Source organism: Labrus bergylta, chromosome 2, assembly GCF_963930695.1.
Source record: "Labrus bergylta chromosome 2, fLabBer1.1, whole genome shotgun sequence".
In the NCBI taxonomy this organism is placed as follows: Eukaryota; Metazoa; Chordata; class Actinopteri; order Labriformes; family Labridae; genus Labrus; species Labrus bergylta.
This window is the reverse complement of record NC_089196.1, coordinates 37,091,047-37,112,257: the sequence shown is the minus strand read 5'-3', so window position 1 is coordinate 37,112,257 and position 21,211 is coordinate 37,091,047. Positions and strand designations below refer to the sequence as shown.

Genomic DNA, 21,211 nt, shown 5'->3' with positions numbered 1-21,211 from the left:
CCTCCCTTTGGTTGAATTATAAGTCCACCGAAGAGTATCCTACAATTTGGCCCTCTGACAGTGAGAATTAAATATATGTGGCCCTTGCTGTGACCAAAGTTGCCCTTTCCTGGTCTAGATCAACACCAATGGGTTACACCATCCAATTTGCATCCCAATATCTGACTTCTTTGCCACACCTGTTTAAGCCACAACCACAACTTTATAAAAGCCTGCGCTCAGGTCTGTTACTTCCTCTTCCATCCAAACCAAGCCTGACCTGCTATAGAGTACAACAAAAACCTCCATGTGAGTGTAAAATGGATCTTTCACCCTACTTCATTCTTATTTTGTTGATATATTATGAATTATTTCCAATAAAACACATGTATTAATGATAGTTTAAAAAACAATTTTAGAAACTTACTTAATTATTCTGATTGGTTTGACATTATTTATCAAGATCTGTAATATTTCCTATTTGTCATCAGCTAAAATCATTCACAACATCTACAAAGAGGATCAACTTTTGAAACAGCATCAGATCCTGTGTACGAACATGTGAACTCCAGTTTGCGTTCCTTTGTCCTTACGTTAGGTTAATTTGCTTTATGTTGATTTGTGTTTTTTTTACGACTGATTTGTGAATTTGTGAATATGGCAAAATAAGTAGCCTAAAAAAGTACCAGATATTACAGTTTTAGTACATCATTGACTTTTAAAAAAATCAATAGTTATACTAACATGAGATTACAATTTGTCATTTAAGTTTGATCTGTGTTGCTGCACGGAGAATCAGTTTGACTTTGACATCCTTCTTTCAGTTTAAAACAAAACTTAAACCTCAGCAGAAATTAGATGATAAAAATGGATATTTATAAGCCCTATAAAGATACCTGACCTGGGAATAAAGTCATATCTTTGTGATGAAATTAAGAAAACCAACTCTTTATGGAAGTAAGATAACAAAGTGAGATATGTTAACATAGATATTATCTTCAAACAACTTTATATGTCTGCAATCAGAAGTAATCTCAGAAGAAAAAGTAGGAGATGTCACATTGATAAAAACACATCTGTAATGTGCTCATTCTGGATGTTACTGGAGGTCATATATTATAGTCTCATCTTTTATTTTTGGATAGAATGATGACAGACAGATGTTCACCTCCTTTACATGCTTCTGGATACATCATGAGGCTGAACATCTTTGTCATCATAGAATGAGAAAATCTTTTACTGTCTGAGGGTTTCTTACGTTTCCTTTCTGAAAGTTATGACAAAAGCAACACAAAAAAGATTAGTACCTGTTTAAAATTTCTCCTTCAGAGCATTCTTCAAATGGTCAGGGCACACTTTACCATAGAGAGTTCAGCAACATTCCCATCTTGTGGCCATTTGATGTAATTGCAGTCCTCAAATAGAGTACACTATAAATCTCTGTCTAAAGAGCAGGTTAAACATGTAACATTCCTCTAAATGTTTCTTCAGAAGTAACTTCTAATACTGATTTATTTCTAACATCCTGTCATTTCTTCACTTCTTTATACGTTTAGATTTGTTAATTTGACTTAAGAAATTCTGATGCACTTTCAGTTTTGTTTTCTGAAATGTTTGGTATATCAATAAAAGAAGAGGATCATTATGAGGGTAAAGACCAATGACATGGGTGTGGTGGAGATATAAATGTCAGATGTTTTAAAACCCTGAGCGTCATAAAAAAAAAGCCTTAAGCAGCTATGGCTATATAAATGACATTTGACACTTGTCAGATCAGCATCAGAAACATTAGCTTGATGTAAATGCAACGTCTTACGGCTTCAAAACATTAAAAACTATATAGATAGATTTGATCTTTAAGTCACAGGTAGCTGAGGAAATGAGTTGGTACAAAAAGTAGGACGATTGGAGGAAAATTTAGAGGTCGGTTTTCTAGTTACAGTCGACTAAATTCATGGTTTGTTTTCTGGTTTGGTAAGTTGTATCCATGGTTATTTTAAACTCATGGTTTAACTTGACAATGTTGCATTTTAGCTTGTGTAAAACTGAGGTTACTTAATAAATGACTGAAGACTAACTTCTTGCTCTTTTATCTAGAACAAGTCGGGGCAAAATGGGAAATAAGTGAGTACCTCTGTCTTTGTTAAACCAGTTTAAAATATCTCAACTTTATAAAGAAATCATTTTAAGTTGGAAGTTTCAGCACTTGTTCATACTGTTAATGCTTTTTTTTTCTAAATTTTACAGACTGATCACCAAGGTAAAATACTTCACGTCTTACCACACATCACACCACATTTTTGCGGCTGGAGAGATAAGAGAGAATAAACAGAACAAACAATGACGACTTGTAGAATAAACCGCACACAAACACACCTCCACAAAGTTAAGCCTGTGTACATGTATTATCCATTATCAGTCTAAATTAAAAATCGAATTAACTGGGAGGACTTTGTTCTCTAGATGCTTATTATCCACACCAGTGGTGATGACAGCTAGCTTTGTGCACCTTTACTATCCAAACCAACCCTCTTTGTTCTCCTTTCCTTTAATCCTAAAAAAAAGGAAGAGGAACACAGACTGTAGGCTATTGAAATAGGACATTTTCAGTGTCCAATGTTTTGTTCTCTTTGTTCTACTAGATGCTGAATATCCCCACCAGTGGTGAGGACAGCTAGCTTTGTTCACCTTTTCTATCCAAACCAACCCTCTTTGTTCTCCTTTCCTTCAATACTTAAAAAAAAGGAATAGGAAGACACGCTTTGTATTGAAAGGACATTTTCAGTGTCCAATGTTTTGTTCTCTTTGTTCTACTAGATGTTTAATATCCCAACCAGTGGTAAAGTCAAAAAAACGTTCTTTGTAGCATCAGCTTTATTCTTGGGCTCATTTCATGCTTATCCTATACCTCCCAGAGCCCTCAGGCAATCTTGAGCTGGTCTTCATGGTGTTGTTTTGTTTTTGGCATTTCATTTTTCTTAGCTTTTGTTTGTTTGTTTTCTGCCAGGTGTTTAATGATCCCATCCATGGTAGCATAGAGTTACACCCACTCCTCATCAAGATCATTGACACACCTCAGTTCCAGAGACTTCGATTCATAAAGCAGCTTGGAGGTGTCTACTTTGTTTACCCTGGAGCGTCTCACAACCGCTTTGAACACTCAATCGGGTAAGTCAGCAAGTTTTCAGATTTCAGCCCACAGGTGACCTCAGTCCAAATAAGGAGAAGACTCATGGTTTTCACATAAGCACCTTGTAAAACCAGTAAAGGCAGAAAACAGTGCCTGTCTTAGTATGGATCTTATAAAAGTATATATTTTCATTTTGGTAGCAGCATCCTATTGTGATAACTGCGTAATGACTTTAAAAAAAAATGTTTTCTGTGGTCTAAAAAGGGTGGGATACTTAGCAGGAAAACTTGCTGAGGCTCTCAGGTCAAGGCAGCCGGATCTCAGCATCACTGACAGAGACGTCCTTTGTGTTCAGATTGCTGGCCTCTGTCATGACCTGGGTGAGTAATACATCCCTTTTCAATATTACATATAATAGTTTATAAATTATGTTATTGGGTATGAAAAGAGTAAAATGAAAGTGAAATGATCCAGAAATAACCCTTCCATCTTTCAAAAAAGCAAGGGCTTCTGCATTAATAAATAAAAAATAGGAGGGTGGGGTGAGGTGGTGGTAGCTCGGTCTGTAAGGACTCTGATAAGAACTGGAGGGTCTGAATCTTTAAAAATAATATTTAGACTCAGAATTTTTTTTTAACCCAGAGGGCGTTTCGGTACCACAGTCCACCCAGACCATGCATACATTTACAAACACATAACAGTCTTTCTTGTAAGCAATATTCTCAAGTTTAGATTCAGGAGTAATCCGTTCAAACTCAACAAGACATACTGACTGTATAATCTGTACACTATCAATGGATTACGCCTGTATTTATCTATCCATTTCAAGGTCATGGACCCTTTTCCCATCTGTATGATGGACTGTTCCTCCCCAAAGCACTGGAAAAAAAGAGGAAATTAAAGAAATGGAAGGTAAGAAGTTTTTATTTCTGTTATTTCTTTACTCATAGTTTTTCTTTCTTTTTCTTTTTATATCTATTTATATCTGCACCTTATTTTTATTTTTTATATGTAAATACACGCTGCTGTTTTTTATCCTGCACTACAACGAGCCAAATGCAACGAAATTTCGTTCTTATCTGCACTGTAAAGTACAAGTTTGAATGACAATAAAGAAAGTCTAAGTCTAAGTAATATAACAAATGAAATACAGAGGAACGGCAAAACTGAAGCACATGTACCTTTCACACTGGCTTGTTCTTTTGAAACAAAATCCAGGATGTTGATTTTTGTTTGCTTTTTCAGGTGTAATGTGATTATGCACATTTCCAAGAATGTTGATCTATTTCTTTAATAACAATGAACTTTGTAGCTTGTGTTGCTAAATGACCCATACCCTGTTCTCTTTGGTAATAATATGTCAACTTTTTATCTGACACGTTACCGCTGTTCAGAAGCTCCATGAGATTTTAATAATGTTTCTGTTTTAACCATTAATCCTGGTGATTCAGGGATTTAGATACAACAAACAAAGATAATAATTGAATTCATGGTTCATGAGAGGTACTTATTTATGACAGGGACCTCTTTTAAAAGCAGAAGGGATTTCTAGATCTATTTATGTCTCTTTGTCACTCAATAAGAGAAGATAACCTTTATTCATCCTACAACGGGCAGCAAAGAGCAAGGATAGCCAAAAAAGAGCACACAGTGCACCATTCAATAACTTTAGATCAAAAGAGTGCGATTGTTGTGTTTACACCCAAACAAACTGGGCTAAAGGGGAAACGCCCCTTTGTTTCAGAACAACTTTTCCAAACAACCCAGGTGTGAAAAAACGCTTGGTGAGAAAACTGAGCTGCATTATCACCTTCCCAAAAACTCTTATGCTTAACAGTTTGACATCGGGTTGAGTTCAGCTAGCTAAATAACCCTGATAAAGACTGTTAAGATGTTGTATACAGTATATTGGCTGACATTAAGTGGCTCATCAAATTCTGAAGCGCTTTAGGAACTCTGACATTGTAAGTTGTTTTACATACATACGTTTGAGATATACTCTTCAAATGTGGGGAAAATTAAAGTATGTGGGATTATTGTATTTATGTATTAAATCTTGTGTTGACACATTTATGAGTCTGTGTGTCTCGCAGCATGAAAGGGGCTCTCGTCTCATGCTAGACCACCTGGTGAAAGAGAATAATCTTAAACCAATGATGAAGTATGGACTGAAACCTGAAGAAGACATAACATTCATTAAGGAGATGATTGCTGGACCTCTACAGGAATCTAAAGAGCAGGAGGCAAGTTCACCTCATTATGTTTTTCAGTACTGTATGAATATTAGATAAGAGAAGATAAAACTTCATTCATCCTACAACGGGCAGCAAAGAGCAAAGATAGCCAAAAAAGGAGCACACAGTGCACCATTCAATAAAAAAATAGATCAAAAAAGTTGAGCAGCTAAAAGAGTGTGATTGCTGTGTTCACATATTTATCAAACAAACCGGGCTATGGTTTCAGAACAACTTTTCCAAACTATCCAGGTGTGAAAAAATCCTTAGAGAGAAAACTGAGCTGCAGTATCACCTTCCCAAAAACTCTTATGCTTAACAGTTTGACTCTGGGTTGAGTTCAGCTAGCAAAATAACCCTGATAAAGACTGTTAGGATGTTGTATACAGTATATGTCCACAGAAGATTGGCTGACATTAAGTCACTCATCGAATTCTGAGGAACTCTGACATTTAAAGTGTTTACACACGTTTTGAGATCTACTCTGCAAATGTTGGTTGTGCTATTTGTGTAGTTCCTTGTCTTCTTGCAATATTTTTCATGATTTGATGAAAGCGAAGCATGGATTGAAACCTGAACATGTGAAAAACATTAAGGTGATGATTGCTGAAGACCAGAAGGCAAGTTCTCATCTGTGCATAAATCAGTCTGTGTCCTACAGCAATGCCACTAATGTCACTATTTTGTAACATTCAGTATAAAGGCGGACAAGAAGAGTCCTTTTTGTTTTAAACGGTAAAAAAAGTTTTTCTTCTGCCGAGAACTCAGATCTTAAAATTGAACAGTTGTTTTGTTTGTCATGCTTTTTCATGTACATAGTTTATTGTGTTCATATTTTAGCTTTATCTCTGTTTTGTGGAATGGTCCTACATATTTTTTCTTTGCAGTGTAAATTCATTGAACAACATACGTGTCAATAAAACTGGTCCTGATTCGCTTTGTGTCGTCATCCCTGCAGTTGCAGTTCAAAGGGCGCTCAAAAGAATGGTCCTTCCTCTATGAAATTGTGTCCAACAAAAAAAACGGCGTTGGTGTGGACAAGTTTGACTACTTGGCCAGGTCAGGTTTTAATGAAGTGCTGTAGAGCAATTCATTTTGTGATGAAGACCGCGACAGCACTTCTTTTTTTTTTTTACCGTGAACAATGCATTATTCTCCTGATTTATTTTAAATTATAGGCTACAAAACTCTCCAGTAAATTCAGTTTCCCTCTATACACCTATTTTCTTCACCTTGCCTCAATCTGCCTCTACTCAGGGACTCTTCCTACCTGGGGATCAAGAACAACTTTGACTTTCGTCGCTTCCTGCAGTTTGCCAGAGTGTGTGAGGTTGATGGCAGGAAAACTATCTGCACCAGAGACAAGGTGCTGACACACTTGAGCTTGTAAACAGATAATTGAAAGCAAACTGATAATGTTGTTATTTATGACTAAACTACAGTCCTAACCTCAACAGAAGGAAGACCATATGTACCACTTGTTCTATACAAGACACCATCTCCACAAAAGAGCCTGTCAGCATAGAGTAAGCCAAATCATACAAGAAATGTAAGTGTCTACCTTCAGAAGTTAGTACTCCAAATATAAGATTGGTCTCCTTCTGTTTTCGATTATTCAATCTGCATCATGATTCACTATCTCATCAGTAATAATATATTTGATATGAACATACAGGATTGCAGAGGCTTTTTTGAAAGCAGACGATCACATTCAGATTGAAGGATCAGGAGGGAGGATGTTCACTCTCTCTACAGCCAATGAGGACATGGAGGCCTACACAAAGCTCACAGGTGTGTAGATTTAAATGTGTGCTGTTAGCTCATGTTCAACATTGAAGCCAATTCAGACTACAGGAGTATCAAGACATTGTTTAAATAATGCACTACACCCAACAATCTGAAAAGGAAATTGTGTGTAGGCACTTGGTCGGTTTTGATGTTTGGCCAAGGACAAGGTTATCTGGTAGTTTGAGGAGTTCACAAATCCAGTCTAAAACATCCTGAACAACTGGCTGTCCTGATCATTTGAACTTGTTTGATATTTAGGATGTTTATTTATGAAGTAACAGAAATATGACATATTTCAACACTTTTTGGAAACACACTTTGTTAGATGCTGCTTTCTGTCAGATGGCTCTGTTGCTAGGTCATTTACAGTTATGCTACTTTATCCATTTTTTTTATCGTGCATTTGTTAAAGATAAATAAACCACATCCTGTTAATTTACTTGTTATGACTTATAAATTAACATGCCATGTCTTACAATTTATTGCGTGTGTTTAAATTAAATTCACTAATTTTTGTGTGTGTTATTATCATTTGTTTGCTTGTTACTCTGTTACTCTTTTAGACAACGTGTTTGAGGAAATACTGAAGTCTTCCTGCTCAGAGCTAGAAAAGGCAAGAGAGATTCTGCAAAACATCATCTCTCGAAAGAGCTACAAGTTTGTTGGTGAGACAAAGCCAAAGGACCCCATCCAGGATTGGGAAGTAAGTCTGTGTGTTCTTGTGTTTCATTACATTTATAACACATGATCTAATGCACTGTTATCACAAAGCTGGATAATGTGCTCATTTTCAGTTAATAGAATAAGTACACATCACATTATTTACTGTCTCCAGCATTTTATCTTGCCCGTGTTGTTATTACATTTAACATGAACAGCAACACTATTGAACAGTTCTCTTTTTGAAATGCAATGTGAATTGGATAGCAGCTTGAAATGTCTTACAATACAAGATCCCTCTGTCAACTAATGCTGCATGATATTGGGGAAACTGCGATAACCTTTGAGGTTCATACAATTACAATTTGTATTATCATTTGGGCCTTCAATTCTATTTTCTTTTTCAAATAAAAACCCCTTATATGTTCAAAGTGACTTTTAATTTGCATCAAGAGCCCTGTGACAGTAAAGAACAGTTCATCGTCACACACTGCATGTGATCCCTTTAACTCTACATCTTATGTGCACATAGACTCTGCCTGCACAGAAGTCACTTCTCTTTGTGATCAGGAAGAGGATCAGACAGACTGATATTGTAGATCAGTCATGGAAAGAGAGAAACTGAAGGCTTTTTGTTTTTTCAAAAGCAAAAACAACAAAAAATGGCATGAAATGACGCATTTCAGGACATATGATTGATATTATATATTCTGTAATGTTATCATAGCACTTGTACACATACGCAAAAATGATGCTTAAATCATACCATGCAGCCCTACAGTCAAAAATATCTACACTAAGTTGGTGCAGTTTTTTGAGTGAATGTGAAATGAATTCCAAGTTGCTTACATTGTCAACTTAAAATGCAAAAAACCTTTTCTATCCTTTCGCACTCTTCTCAACGTTTCTGCTCCATTTTCAAGAGCCTGATTCCTAGCTGGAAAAAAGGACTGGCTGAGGGAGAAAGAAACCTGACACCAAAGGACTTTGAAATCCTGGTGAGTTTTTTTGACTTTCTTTCATTTCACCTTTTTGTAAAATCTTGGGTTTTGCAGATTTTTTGATTTGTAAGATGTTGCAAAATTTGTTACTGCAGACATACTTTTACTCTCAACCTTCATTTTAGGTCATTGAAATGGACTATGGCATGGACGACAAGGACCCTATCCAACATGTTCATTTCTACAGCAAATCTGAGCTTGACAAGGCAAAGCTGATGCCCGAAGAAAAGGTAAGAACTAAATATTGATTAAAACATTTTTTATTGCAATATTTGTTCTGTTTATTGGGCTCCATTGTTTACACCCGTGAACAGCTGGTTGCGCTGTGCCAGCCTCGGTTACATCCAGCCGAAAGACCGGACATCCCCGCAGAACTACGGAGGAAGAGAAGGGGATGCAGAGCCGGAGTGAAGTGCCGGGAAAAGAAAAGATGGTACAAACCATCCGTGCCGTCTTTAATTATGGGGAATGTAAGATCTCTCCCTAATAAGATGGAGGAGCTGACGGCGCTCACCCGGCTTCAGAGGGAGTACCGAGAGTGTAGCATCATGCAGTTCACGGAGACATGGCTGAATGAACTCACTCCGGACACGCTCGTAACTTTGGACGGCTTCCAACTCGTCAGAGCGGACCGGAGCGCGAGGGAGAGCGGTAAGAAGAAAGGCGGGGGAATAGCGATATATGTGAATGAGAGGTGGTGTAACTCTGGGCACATCACCGTTAAAGAACAGCGCTGCACTAAGGATGTGGAGCTGCTGGCTGTAAGCATTCGGCCATATTACCTGCCGAGGGAGTTTTCACACGTCATCGCGGTGACTGTTTACATCCCCCCCTCGGCAGACGCTGCTGCAGCCTGTGAACTCATCCACAGTGTAGTGTCTCAGCTACAGACATCACACCCCCAGTCTCTTACTCTCATCTCAGGAGACTTTAACCACGTTTCCCTGTCTGCCACTCTCCCTACTTTCACTCAGTATGTTGACTGCCATACTAGGGACAATAAAACTTTGGACTTACTGTATGCAAACACCAAGGCTGCATACAGATCATCACCCCTCCCCCCTCTGGGCCGCTCAGACCACAACCTGGTGAGACTGCAGCCCATTTACATACCTATGGTGAAAAAACAACCCCCCACAACCAGGTATGTGAAGAAGTGGTCTAAGGAGGCCACTGAGGCGCTGCAGGACTGCTTCGACACCACTGACTGGGAGGTGCTGTGCAGCCCACATGGGGAGGACATCGACGGTTTAACCCACTGCATCACAGATTACATAAACTTCTGTGTTGAGAACACAGTACCCACCAAAAAAATACAGTGTTTCTCCAACAACAAACCCTGGGTGACCCCTGAGTTGAAAACCCTGCTCAATTAAAAGAGAAGGGTTTTTAGATCTGGAGATAGAGAGGAGCTGAGGAGGGTGCAAAAGGATAGCTCAAGATTAAAATCAAGGAATTGAAAGCCAGCTATCGGGAAAAGATGGAGGAAGATTTACAACATAAAAATGCAAGAGAAGTCTGGAGGGGCCTGAATAACATCTCAGGTCACAGCAGAAGGCGTGGGAGGGGCCCTGAAGCAGGAGACAGGGAGTGGGCAAATGAACTGAATCTGTTCTTCAATAGATTTGATTCTGCTCCCAACCCCACCCCCACCCACCAGAGCGCAGACCAGCCCGCTTTTCCATCTGAGTACCCTGAGTACCCTGCCACCCCCCTCAACAGCCCTCTCCTTCTCCTCCTCCTCCTCAGACGACCCCCCAACAACCCCCTCCTCTTCTTCATCCTCCTCCTCCGACGGCCTCTCCATAACAGCTGATCAGGTGAGAAGCCAGCTGAGGAAGATCAAGGCGAGGAAGGCCACAGGTCCCGACGGCATCAGCTCCAGACTCCTGAAGGATTGTGCAGACCAGCTCTGTGAGGTCCTTCTGCACATCTTCAACCTGAGCCTGAGACTGGAGAGGGTACCGACTCTGTGGAAGACTTCCTGCGTGGTGCCAGTCCCAAAGACATCTCACCTCAGGGAGCCTAACCACTTCAGACCTGTGCCCTCACCTCTCACCTGATGAAGATCATGGAGAGGATCGTCCTCAACAACCTCCGCCCCCTGATGACTTCAAATCTGGATCCTCTGCAGTTCGCCTACCAGCCGAACATCGGGGCGGATGACGCCGTCATCTACCTGCTGCAGAGATCCTGGACTCACCTGTAGAACACCGGCAGCACTGTGAGGGTCATGTTCTTTGACTTCTCCAGTGCCTTCATCACCATCCAGCCTGCACTGCTCAGGGGGAAGCTAGAGAGGGCGGGAGTGGACTGTCACCTGGCTGCATGGACAACGGACTACCTCACCAACAGACCACAGTACGTGAGGCTTCAGGACTGTGAGTCTGACATGGTGGTCTGCAGTACAGGGGCCCCGCAGGGGACAGTTCTCTCCCCTTTTCTCTTCACCCTGTACACCTGACATCCATCATGGACAACCCCTCTCACCCCTTGCATGACACTGTGGGGGCCCTGAGCAGCTCCTTCAGCAGCAGACTGAGACACCCACCCTGCAAGACAGAGCGCTACCGCAGGTCGTTCATCCCATCTGCAGTCAGACTGTTTAATCAGACTCTTTAACAACATCACCACCTCATGCTACACACTGTGTGTGTGTTTTTTTAAGAGCAATCCCTTAATTACTGTGTAATTTTACATTATTGTATTTTTTATTTTATTTAAATGATGTAAATATGTTTGATTTGATTTTAACGTCTAGTTTTATTTTTAATAAGTATATTCCCGTCCCCTGTTTTCTGGAGCTGCTGTAATGCACAAATTTCCCCCACAGGGGATCAATAAAGTTTATCTTTATCTTTATCTTTAAATTATTTGTAAGGCAGCTTATGTCACCACAACTCTCAGATTAAAGCTGCTGTCCTTCTTTACAGGGATCCAGGATTCGCACAACGTGCTTTTCTGAGCAGCTGATCAGGGTCTTCTGTAAGGAGATTGATGACGAGAGTGTGGAGGCTGCCAAAAAGCACTTTAAACAGTGGTACTATGATTTTCTAATCCTTTGATAATAGTTGAATCTTAAGATGTTAAAGGATACAATACATATCGACTAACTTGCTGTTGATTGAACATAAAACATCAAATATAAATTCAGACCAGTTGACTTGGCTAAAGTAAATAGAAAACAGTCAACATTGAGTACAGTTTATTTAACATGGTTGAACATGTGATCTACAGTCTCAAACAGACTTTTTTTGAATGGGTGTGTATGTGGCTTCCAGTGTTTCTCCAGCCAGCTTCAGGTGGGGTCTCCCCAAGAAAATGTTAAGCACCAAACATTTATTTTCCTGCATTCTCATCCTGATTTTGTCTCGTTTAAAGTAATGGAATAAAGATGTGCGCACGAGAGAGAGAGAGAGAGAGAGAGAGTAAAAGCAGATATGCCTTGCTGATGGAAATAATTGATGGACCTCAGCCCCTTGTTTTGTCTCGCAGAATTTATGAAACCTTGTCAACAGTTTGCTAGTCCGTAGCCACGCTTTACAAGTCCATTGTACTGATTAGCAGACAGCATTTGATTTTTTTTAACTGAGCCTTTATGGGCTCTGTGCAACACAACAAAACTCACTCTTTAAAAAGTTGATCTAGCATCTCAGTTATTACAACAGGTGAGCATGATGTGAAGGCCTGTTATCAAGATTCAGCAAAACCAAGAGAGAGCATCATCACATCGGCAGCAAGCAGCTTCACAAACATAATAAAACTAAGTCATGAGAAGCTTCAGTTTTGACATTTCAGGAGGGCTGGACCTCAGGTGCATTAACAGGAGGGAGGAACAAACAGCAGCCCTCTTTTTGTCTCTCTCTCTCTCGTGCAGACGGCAATTTTATGAATAATTAAAACATATAGTTTTAAAATATAGGCTACTTGGGCAGCTATACATGTACCTGGGCAGCCCGAGTATTGTCTGTGTGGGAAATACTGACGCGAGTGCAGCGTAAGTGCAGTTTGTGAAGGAAAAAGGAGCAAGAGAATCGGCATCACGCAGACATGACATCGCAACTATGTGAGAATCGAGACTGGGATTCTTTCTGACCTGAGGGATCTTTTTTTGTTTTGTTGTGCTTCAGTTTGCACATGTCTTGGCTCCAAAAGAAGTCACCAGCACAAAAATGTTGGCCGGTATTTTGTCTTTGCTCTTTATACAACAGACCAAAACTCATTGTCCATATTAATATATGCAGTTTGTGGTTTTATGACATTGAAAGGCTGTTTTAATATATGAGCATTAGAATGGAGCAATGAGCAGGGAGGGAATGATTGCATTGAACTTCAGGATACTGTTGCCTTTTCTTTGCTTTTATATGATTTTGATCCCTTTTTTGATGCCAAATTAATGTTGGTGTCTTCAAACTTTTGTATTTTAGTACCAAAAGACAAAAACGTTGAAAATATTTTTTTTTACTTAAGATTTTAAAAAACTGAAAATCCTCACCAGTAAGATGATGGATCTGCATGATGAGTGCATTGTTTTGCTTTAAAATAAGTTGAATGAGAGATCGTTTGTTAAATAGAATCATTTCTGCCTCAAACATTAGCTGTGCTCAGCCTTCAGTCTTCCTTTCAGGTTAAGGTGCTGGTTAAGCTCTACTCTAATTCTGCAAAACATTGTCTCTGGAAATATCTACAAGTTTGTTGGTGAGAGAAAGCCAGCGGACCCCATCGAGGATTGGGAAGTAAGTCTGTGTTCTTGTGTTTCATTACATTTATAACACATGATCTAATCACCTTAACCTAGTTATTGAAAAGGTTGTTGCTGAACAACTGGTAGCCCATCTTAATATTGAAAATCTACTGCACCCTATGCAATTTGGGTTTCGAGCAAACCATTCCACTGAAACGGCATGTTGCTACTTCCTTGAAGTCATTAAAGGTAGCCTTGATAAAGGAGGGGTGGTGGGTGCTGTATCTCTTGACCTGCGCAAGGCTTTCGATACAGTTAATCATTCAGTACACATCTCCAAATTGTCTAAATTTAAACTCTCTGCTAATGTTGTTAATTGGATTCAGTCTTACCTATTTGGTCGCTCCCAGTGCGTACGGATAAATGATAAAATATCATCACTAAAAGCCTGCGTTATGGGAGTGCCACAAGGTTCCATCTTAGGACCGTTGTTGTTTAGTGCATACATCAATGATCTCCCATCTGTGTGTGATGATGTGGGGACCTTGATGTATGCAGACGACACGGTCCTATATGCATGTGGGAAAGACCCTGAACAAGTAGCTGCCAAACTGTCATTAGCAATGGAACAAGTCATAGAATGGTTACGTTATTCATACGTTACGTTAATACTGACAAAACTGTGGTCATGTATTTTGTAAATAAACACAAAAATATGTTTTTTCCAAATATTATTGTAGGTGGGCAAATGATAAAAAAGGTCGATGAGTTGGGTTGATACTTGATACTTGGGTGTTACACTAGACCACAACCTTACTTTTAAAAGTCATATTAAAAAGATGTGCCATAAAGTTAAATATAACATAGCCAACTTTAGACATATCAGGAACTCACTTACAGTCGAAGCGTCTAAAATGTATTTGAATGCTATGATTTTTTCTTACTTTCATTACTGTATATCATGTTGGTCCCAAGCAAACAAGACTGTCTTAAAACCCATAAGGTCACTTCATAAACAAGCCCTTAAAACTCTGGACAGGAAACCACAACAGTATCATCATTGTGATATTCTTGATAAATATAAAATTCTGAGCTTTGACCATTTCATTTTTTGTACCGATGTCCGCTTAGTGTACAAAATAATCCATGATGCTGCTCCCCCACCATTGAAAAGCTTTGTGAAACTTCGCTCTGAGCTGATAAGCAGATCTTCAACGTCTGCCTCTAATGGAGATTGCAGTGTTCCTAAACGTGGCTCCGCTTTAGCGCAATCAGTTTTTTCTTTTAAAGCCGTTAAGGAATGGAACAGTCTTCCAACTAGTCTTAAACTTTGCACAAACTTCTGCACTTTCACCCGGGAAGTCAAAAAATGGATTTTAAGGAACCAGCCTTGTCAGCATTAATGTGTCATCTCGACAACCTTTTAGATCTCTCAGGGAAACTATAATGTTTTAATATCTGTAAATTGTTCTATGTCTTTCTTCTCTCGTGTGCGTGCGTGTGTGCGTGCGTGCGTGTGTGTCTGGTTGATTTGTATTTTGCTGTTGCCATCATCTGCCCAGGGACAACAGATGGAACTTAGCTAGCTAGCTAAATCTGGTACAAAGCATCTCTTCTCTTCTGAGACTAATGTTTTTTTTTGTACACTAACCCTGATTCAAATAAACGGTTAAATAAATAATGCACTGTTATCACAAAGCTGGATAATGTGCTCATTTTTAGTTAATAGAATAAGTACACATCACATTATTTACTGTCTCCAGCATTTTATCTTGCCCGTAATATTACATTTAACATGAACAGCAGCACTATTGAACAGTTCTCTTTTTGAAATGTAATGTGAATTGGATAGCAGCTTGAAATGTCTTACAATACAAAATCCCTCAGTCAACTAATGCTGCATGATATTGGGGAAACTGCGTTTTCTTTTCATGTTCATACTATTACAATTTTTATTATTATTTGGGTCTTCAAGTTTATTTTCTTTTACAAATAAGAACCCCTTATACATTCAAAGCTACATGTAATTTGCATCAAGAGCCCTGTGACATTAACTTCTAAGCAAAGAACAGTTCATCTTCATACACTGCATGTGATCCCTTCTCTCTCTCTCCCTCTACACTTTATGTGCTCATGGACTAACACACGTCCTGGGATATTACCATGGCACTTGTACACATAGCAAAATGAATGCTTAGATCATACCATGCAGCCCTACAGTCAAATGCATTTACACTAAGTTGGTGCAGTTTTTTGAGTGAATGTGAATTGAATTCCAAGTTGCTTACATTGTCAACTTAAAATGCAAAAAAACTTGAATCTATATCCTTTTCCACTGTTGTAATTTTTTTCTGATTCCTTGTCAAGAGCCGGATTTCTGGCTGGAAAGAAGGATTGGCTCAACCCCTCCCTGACGAGGAAGAAAACAACCTGAAACCAGAGGACTTTGAAATCCTGGTGAGTTTTTTTTACTTTCTTTCGTCTCACTTTTTTTTGTAAAATCTTCAGTTTTGCTGATTCTTTGATTTGTAAGATGTTGCAGAATTTGTTATGGCACACATTTTACTCTCGACCTTCTTTTTAGGTCATTAACATGGACTACGGCATGAAAGACGAGAACAGCAAAAATGTCAGAACTAATTATTGATTAAAACAATTTTTTTATCGCAATCATTCAATATTTCTTCTGTTTATTATTTGTAAGGCAGCTTATGTCACCATAACTCTCAAATTAAAGCTGCTGTCATTCTTTACAGGCATCCAGGATTGGCACAACGTGCTTTTCTGAGCAGCTGATCAGGGTCTTCTGTAAGAAGACTGATAGAAAGAGTGTGAAGGCTGCAAAAAAGCACTTTGAACAGTGGTACAATGATTTTCCAATCCTTAGATAATAGTTGAATATTAAGATGTTAAAGGATACAATATCAACTAACTTGCTGTTGATTAAACATAAAACCAGTTGACTTGGCTAAAGTAAATAGAAAACAGTCCACATTGAGTACAGTTTATTTAATATGGTTGAACATGTGATCTACAATCTGCTGAGTGTGGAAAACATTAGCTGTGCTAGCATCCTCAGCCTTCGGTCTTCCTTTCAGGTTAACGTATGCTTACCTGTGCTGGTGAAGCTCTACTCTAATTGATTTGATACTTTAACTTAACAAAATACTGCCAAAGTGAGCAACACTCCAACATGTTATTGGTCCCTTGTCCTGGTTTGCATCCAGGTTAGACAGCAAGTCTAGACAGTCAGTCAGGTTTCTGTACTGAAACAATTTTACTGACCTGTATTGGAACCGTGCAGGACTCTGGTTTGGGGCCCTCAGGTTAAGAGAGGTAAGCAACACCAGCATGGGAGTGAAACCAAAAGATTAACCAACCCTCTGGTTTCTTCAACTTTCACTCAGGAGCAAAAATCAGCTTTTAAATTTGAAAATTTGAAAGTAAAAATGATTGATAATTATTGTGATAATTATATCGACTGATATGACATTTTGATAACATTTTTAGTTTGTTTTAGCCCAGGCCTATAAGCTACGGGTCTTATTGTGAATAACGTGTATCCTTCATTAAAAGAAAAACGGACATGTTAAAAAAAAAAATCCCTCTTCATACAGTGTGTGCTGATTGAGACATGAGATAATCAGACCAATTTGTTTTTTTGAATCGGGCTGTAAACATGTTTATTTCTGTTGTAAAAATTGGCTTTTCTGAATGGGTGTGTATGTGACATATTAATATATGCAGTTAGTGGTTTTATTACATTGAAAGGCTGTTTTGATATATGAGCATTAGAATGGAACAATGAGCAGGGAGGGAATGATTGCATAGTGAAACAGAGCTTCAGGATTCTTTTTTTTTTGCATATATATGATTTTGATCTTTTTTTGATGCTAAATTAGCATTGGTGTCGTCAAACTTTTGTATTTTCCTACCAACGGACAAAAACTTTGAAATAATGTATTTTATTACTTGAGATTTAAAAAAACTGAAAGTTCTCAGCAGTGAGATGATGGATCTGCATGATGAGTACATCGTTTATCTTTAAAATAAGTTGAATGTTAGATCGTTTGTTAAATAGAATCATTTCTTCTTCAGTTTATCTCTCACTAGGTTTACTCTATACTGCTTTCTTTAAACAGATGTACTTTTGTGTCTTTATTAACATGCAGGAAGTTCGAGAAGAAGCCGCATCTGCTTGGACCTGAGGGTAATTAAAAGACCATGGAAATGACTCAACAACATGAATAACACAGAATTGTTTCTTATTCAGACTCAGGACTCTTTCTAGCTTTTATCATATACATGTTGTATTGTTGTTTTAAATTGTTGACTCCCTTCTGCATCTGCATAAGTTCCAACAACATACAACATGATTTTATTGAGGACAAAGATAAATCATAATATATAATAATATAAACTGATACATAGACACACATGACACTGGATACATTACTTACACAGCTAGCAGCTGTATGGCTGTTGAATACCATTTAGGTAAAGAAAGCCATTATTGAAATCCAACAATTATTGTCTCAAACTGAATATATAAACTGCATGTTTCTGAATTGATTCAGCTTTTGGTCACATTTAAGCTTCTTTGTAGGTTGTGAATTATTTTTGGTCGGGGAAAGATGTAAAGCACTCCCAACATGTGTAATGGAGTGAATATTTCACTTGTGGTTTTATTTAGGGATTTATAATACTCAGTGGTGTTTTAGTTTTGATGTTAATCATTTGAAGATTGAGGACATGAGATTAGATTATTTGTCTTTGAGTGGTGTTTAATGAGAGATGATCATGAGTGATGTTTTGGTGACTGGTATTATCTTATATTACTTTGTATCTGCAGCATTTATTATCACAATACAATTTTAATCTGTTTTAAAATGAGTCTTATTTTGGGTTTATGATTCTTACTTTAAAAACTGGAACTTGTGAAAACCTTTATTTGCATCTAAAAACTTGAAATTCGAATTGAAAAATATCTTTTAAACGTATCCATCAACTACCTTTCTTCAATGGATGATGAATGTGTTTAAATGTATGACACACTTTAAGTGAAGCTATAATTGTTTGACGATTGGTTCTTACATAAAGCATCTATGAGAACCTTTCAAGTGTATTCCTGTTGTGATGGGTTCATATCTGATAAAATCTGCATGTATTCAAAATAAACATCAGAGAAAATCCTGAGTTCAACATTGTGTAATCTATCAAACCATATGCATCTATATATATATGTATATATATACTGTATATATCACCTGTGGTACAAATCTAATTGCAGTTCAAAGTCCTTTACAAAGGAGCGGAAAAATGACTGACAACAGGTAGTTTGTAAAATATAACAGCAATAAGAAATGAAATCAGCACAATGATTGATAAATATAAATACTAAAAACCTAAAATCAAACACTAAAATGTAAATTTAAAAGTAGAGATGAATAATATTGATTAAAATATAGTAAATTAAAAGCCTTAAAATGATTAAGTCATATAGAAAAGCCAGACTGAATAAATGAGTTTTTTAAATTGTTTTTAAAAATCTCAATATTCTCTGATCCTCTGAAGTCTGTTCCAAAGTCTCAGAGCAGCTAAACGCAGAATCACAAAAGGTTTTTGTTCTGCTCTGTGGAACAACTGAAAGAAGAACCATAGAAGAACAAGAAGACCTGAGGGGTCGTCCTGGTTCATAAACTAAAATCAACTCTGAAAAGTTAATCTGGTGGGAGGCCAAGTGCTTTAGACAATAATAAAATCAATATGAAGACAAAGAGGCAGCCAGTGTCAAGACTTTCAACGATAGATAAAATAGTTTAATGGGAGTTGTGTGTGTAATTGGCAAAGTCCTTAACATTCATTCATTCAATCAAATTCATTTAATCTGTTCTTTAGATGTATGTTTACTGCCCTCACATGCTTCACAGGTTGAGTTAATGTTGACATTGCCTATTTAAACACATCATGTTAAGTTTATTTGTAGGACACAGTAATCATCAACTTACATCATTTGCTCATTTGCATCAACAGAAACAGTGTGTGGAGTTTGGATCACATGCTTTCTATCTGACTTAAGCAGAGTTCAGTTGAGATTATGGAATGTTATGAGAAAAAAAATAGGCTAATTAATGAATAAAAAACAAATAAAATGAAAAAAATGTAGCATCATTTATGGAGGTTCACATTGGTAACTCCTCATGCACAGAAAAAAATAGATGGCTAAATCTAGATCCAATGTGTTACACTGACCTGCTAAAGAGAACAACGGAAACCTTGATGTGAGTGTAAAATGGACTTTTCACCTTACTTCATTCTTATTTTGTTGATATATTATGAATTATTTCCAATACAACACATGTATTAATGATAGTTTAAAAAACAATTTTAAAAACTTAATTGAAATTATTCTGATTGGATTGACAATATTTATCAAGATCTGTAATATTTCCTATTTGTCATCAGCTAAAATCATTCACAACATCTACAAAGAGGATCAACTTTTGAAACAGCATCAGATCCTGTGTACAAACATGTGAACTCAGAGTTTGCGTTCCTTTGTCCTTACGTTAGGTTCATTTGCTTTATGTTGATTTGTGTTTTTTTTTGACTACTGATTTGTGATTTTGTGAATATGGCAAAATAAGTAGCCTAAAAAAGTACCAGATATTACAGTTTTAGTACATCATTGACTTCATCAAATCAATAGTTATACTAACATGAGCTGACATTTGTCATTTAAGTTTGATCTGTGTTGCTGCACAGAAAATCAGTTTGACTTTGACATCCTTCTTTCAGTTTAAAACAAAACTAAAGCCTCAGCAGAAATTAGATGATAAAAATTGATATTTATAAGCCCTATAAAGATACCTGACCTGGGAATAAAGTCATATCTTTGTGATGAAATTAAGAAAACCAACTCTTTATGGAAGTAAGATAACAAAGTGAGATATGTTAACATAGATATTATCTTCAAACAACTTTCTATGTCTGCAATCAGAAGTAATCTCACAAGAAAAGGTAGGAGATGACTCCTGGCATTGATAGACACACATCTGTAATGTGCTCATTCTGGATGTTACTGGAGGTCATATATTATAGTCTCATCTTTTATTTTTGGATAGAAGACAAATTCATACCAAAAAACATCCACTAAATATAAAACTACTGCAGATGTTCACCTCCTTTACATGCTGGACCTTTTCGTCATCATAGAATAAAATAATATTTTACAGTCTGAGGGTTTCTTATGTTTCCTTTCAGTGTACAAAAAAAAAGATCAGTACCTGTTTAAACTTTCTCCAGCAGAGCATTCATTTCATCAAATGGTGAGAGCACACCAAACCATGGAGAGTTGAGCAACACTGCCATCTTGTGGCCATTTGATTTATTTGCAGTTCTCACATAGAGTATAGGTGTAAATCTATCTACAGAGCAGTAACACATGCAACATTTTTCACACTACCTCTTGTTGCTCCTTAAAGGCTTCATATGCAATTTTTTGATCCAGAAGATGTCGCCCTTGATCACCAGCATGAAACCAAAACAACTTGTGCTGCATTGTTGTGTTAGCATGCTAATGCTAGCAATCTTTATCATGCTCATATCTTCACACTGCATGTAAATTTACCTGAAATGACCGTGATCTAGAAACGCTTACGTGACATTCAATTAAGCAGTGAGTACAGAATGTTATTCTCTTTTCTCTAGTCCCTCAATTAAACAACTTTTATAC

At 37.6% G+C, this 21,211-nt stretch overlaps 3 protein-coding genes across 3 annotated transcripts in view; all 3 read left to right on the top strand.

The window, feature by feature from the left end:
* Positions 1 to 18,678, top strand: part of LOC114920115 (deoxynucleoside triphosphate triphosphohydrolase SAMHD1-like) — a 37,404-nt gene extending 18,726 nt beyond the window's left edge. Inside the window, exons 19-22 of the mRNA XM_065962592.1 lie at positions 15,844 to 15,933; positions 16,061 to 16,105; positions 16,233 to 16,339; positions 17,649 to 18,678. Of these exons, the coding sequence (XP_065818664.1) occupies positions 15,844 to 15,933; positions 16,061 to 16,105; positions 16,233 to 16,339; positions 17,649 to 17,694 (288 nt within the window). The 3' untranslated portion in view covers positions 17,695 to 18,678. The remainder of the gene's footprint in view (positions 1 to 15,843; positions 15,934 to 16,060; positions 16,106 to 16,232; positions 16,340 to 17,648) is intronic.
* On the top strand, positions 265 to 5,415 carry LOC109976901 (deoxynucleoside triphosphate triphosphohydrolase SAMHD1-like). Its single transcript, XM_065952253.1, has 7 exons — positions 265 to 288; positions 2,077 to 2,103; positions 2,227 to 2,239; positions 2,987 to 3,147; positions 3,374 to 3,489; positions 3,939 to 4,021; positions 5,203 to 5,415. Exons 2-7 carry the CDS (start codon positions 2,093 to 2,095, stop codon positions 5,398 to 5,400), a joined length of 582 nt encoding a protein of 193 aa, XP_065808325.1. The 5' UTR covers positions 265 to 288; positions 2,077 to 2,092; the 3' UTR covers positions 5,401 to 5,415.
* Positions 6,543 to 11,712, top strand: LOC109978518 (uncharacterized). The gene is made up of 7 exons (XM_065952196.1): positions 6,543 to 6,709; positions 6,801 to 6,892; positions 7,019 to 7,134; positions 7,695 to 7,834; positions 8,715 to 8,789; positions 8,918 to 9,022; positions 9,107 to 11,712. Exons 2-7 carry the CDS (start codon positions 6,813 to 6,815, stop codon positions 10,166 to 10,168), a joined length of 1,578 nt encoding a protein of 525 aa, XP_065808268.1. The 5' UTR covers positions 6,543 to 6,709; positions 6,801 to 6,812; the 3' UTR covers positions 10,169 to 11,712.
* Positions 18,679 to 21,211: the final 2,533 nt, after the last annotated feature.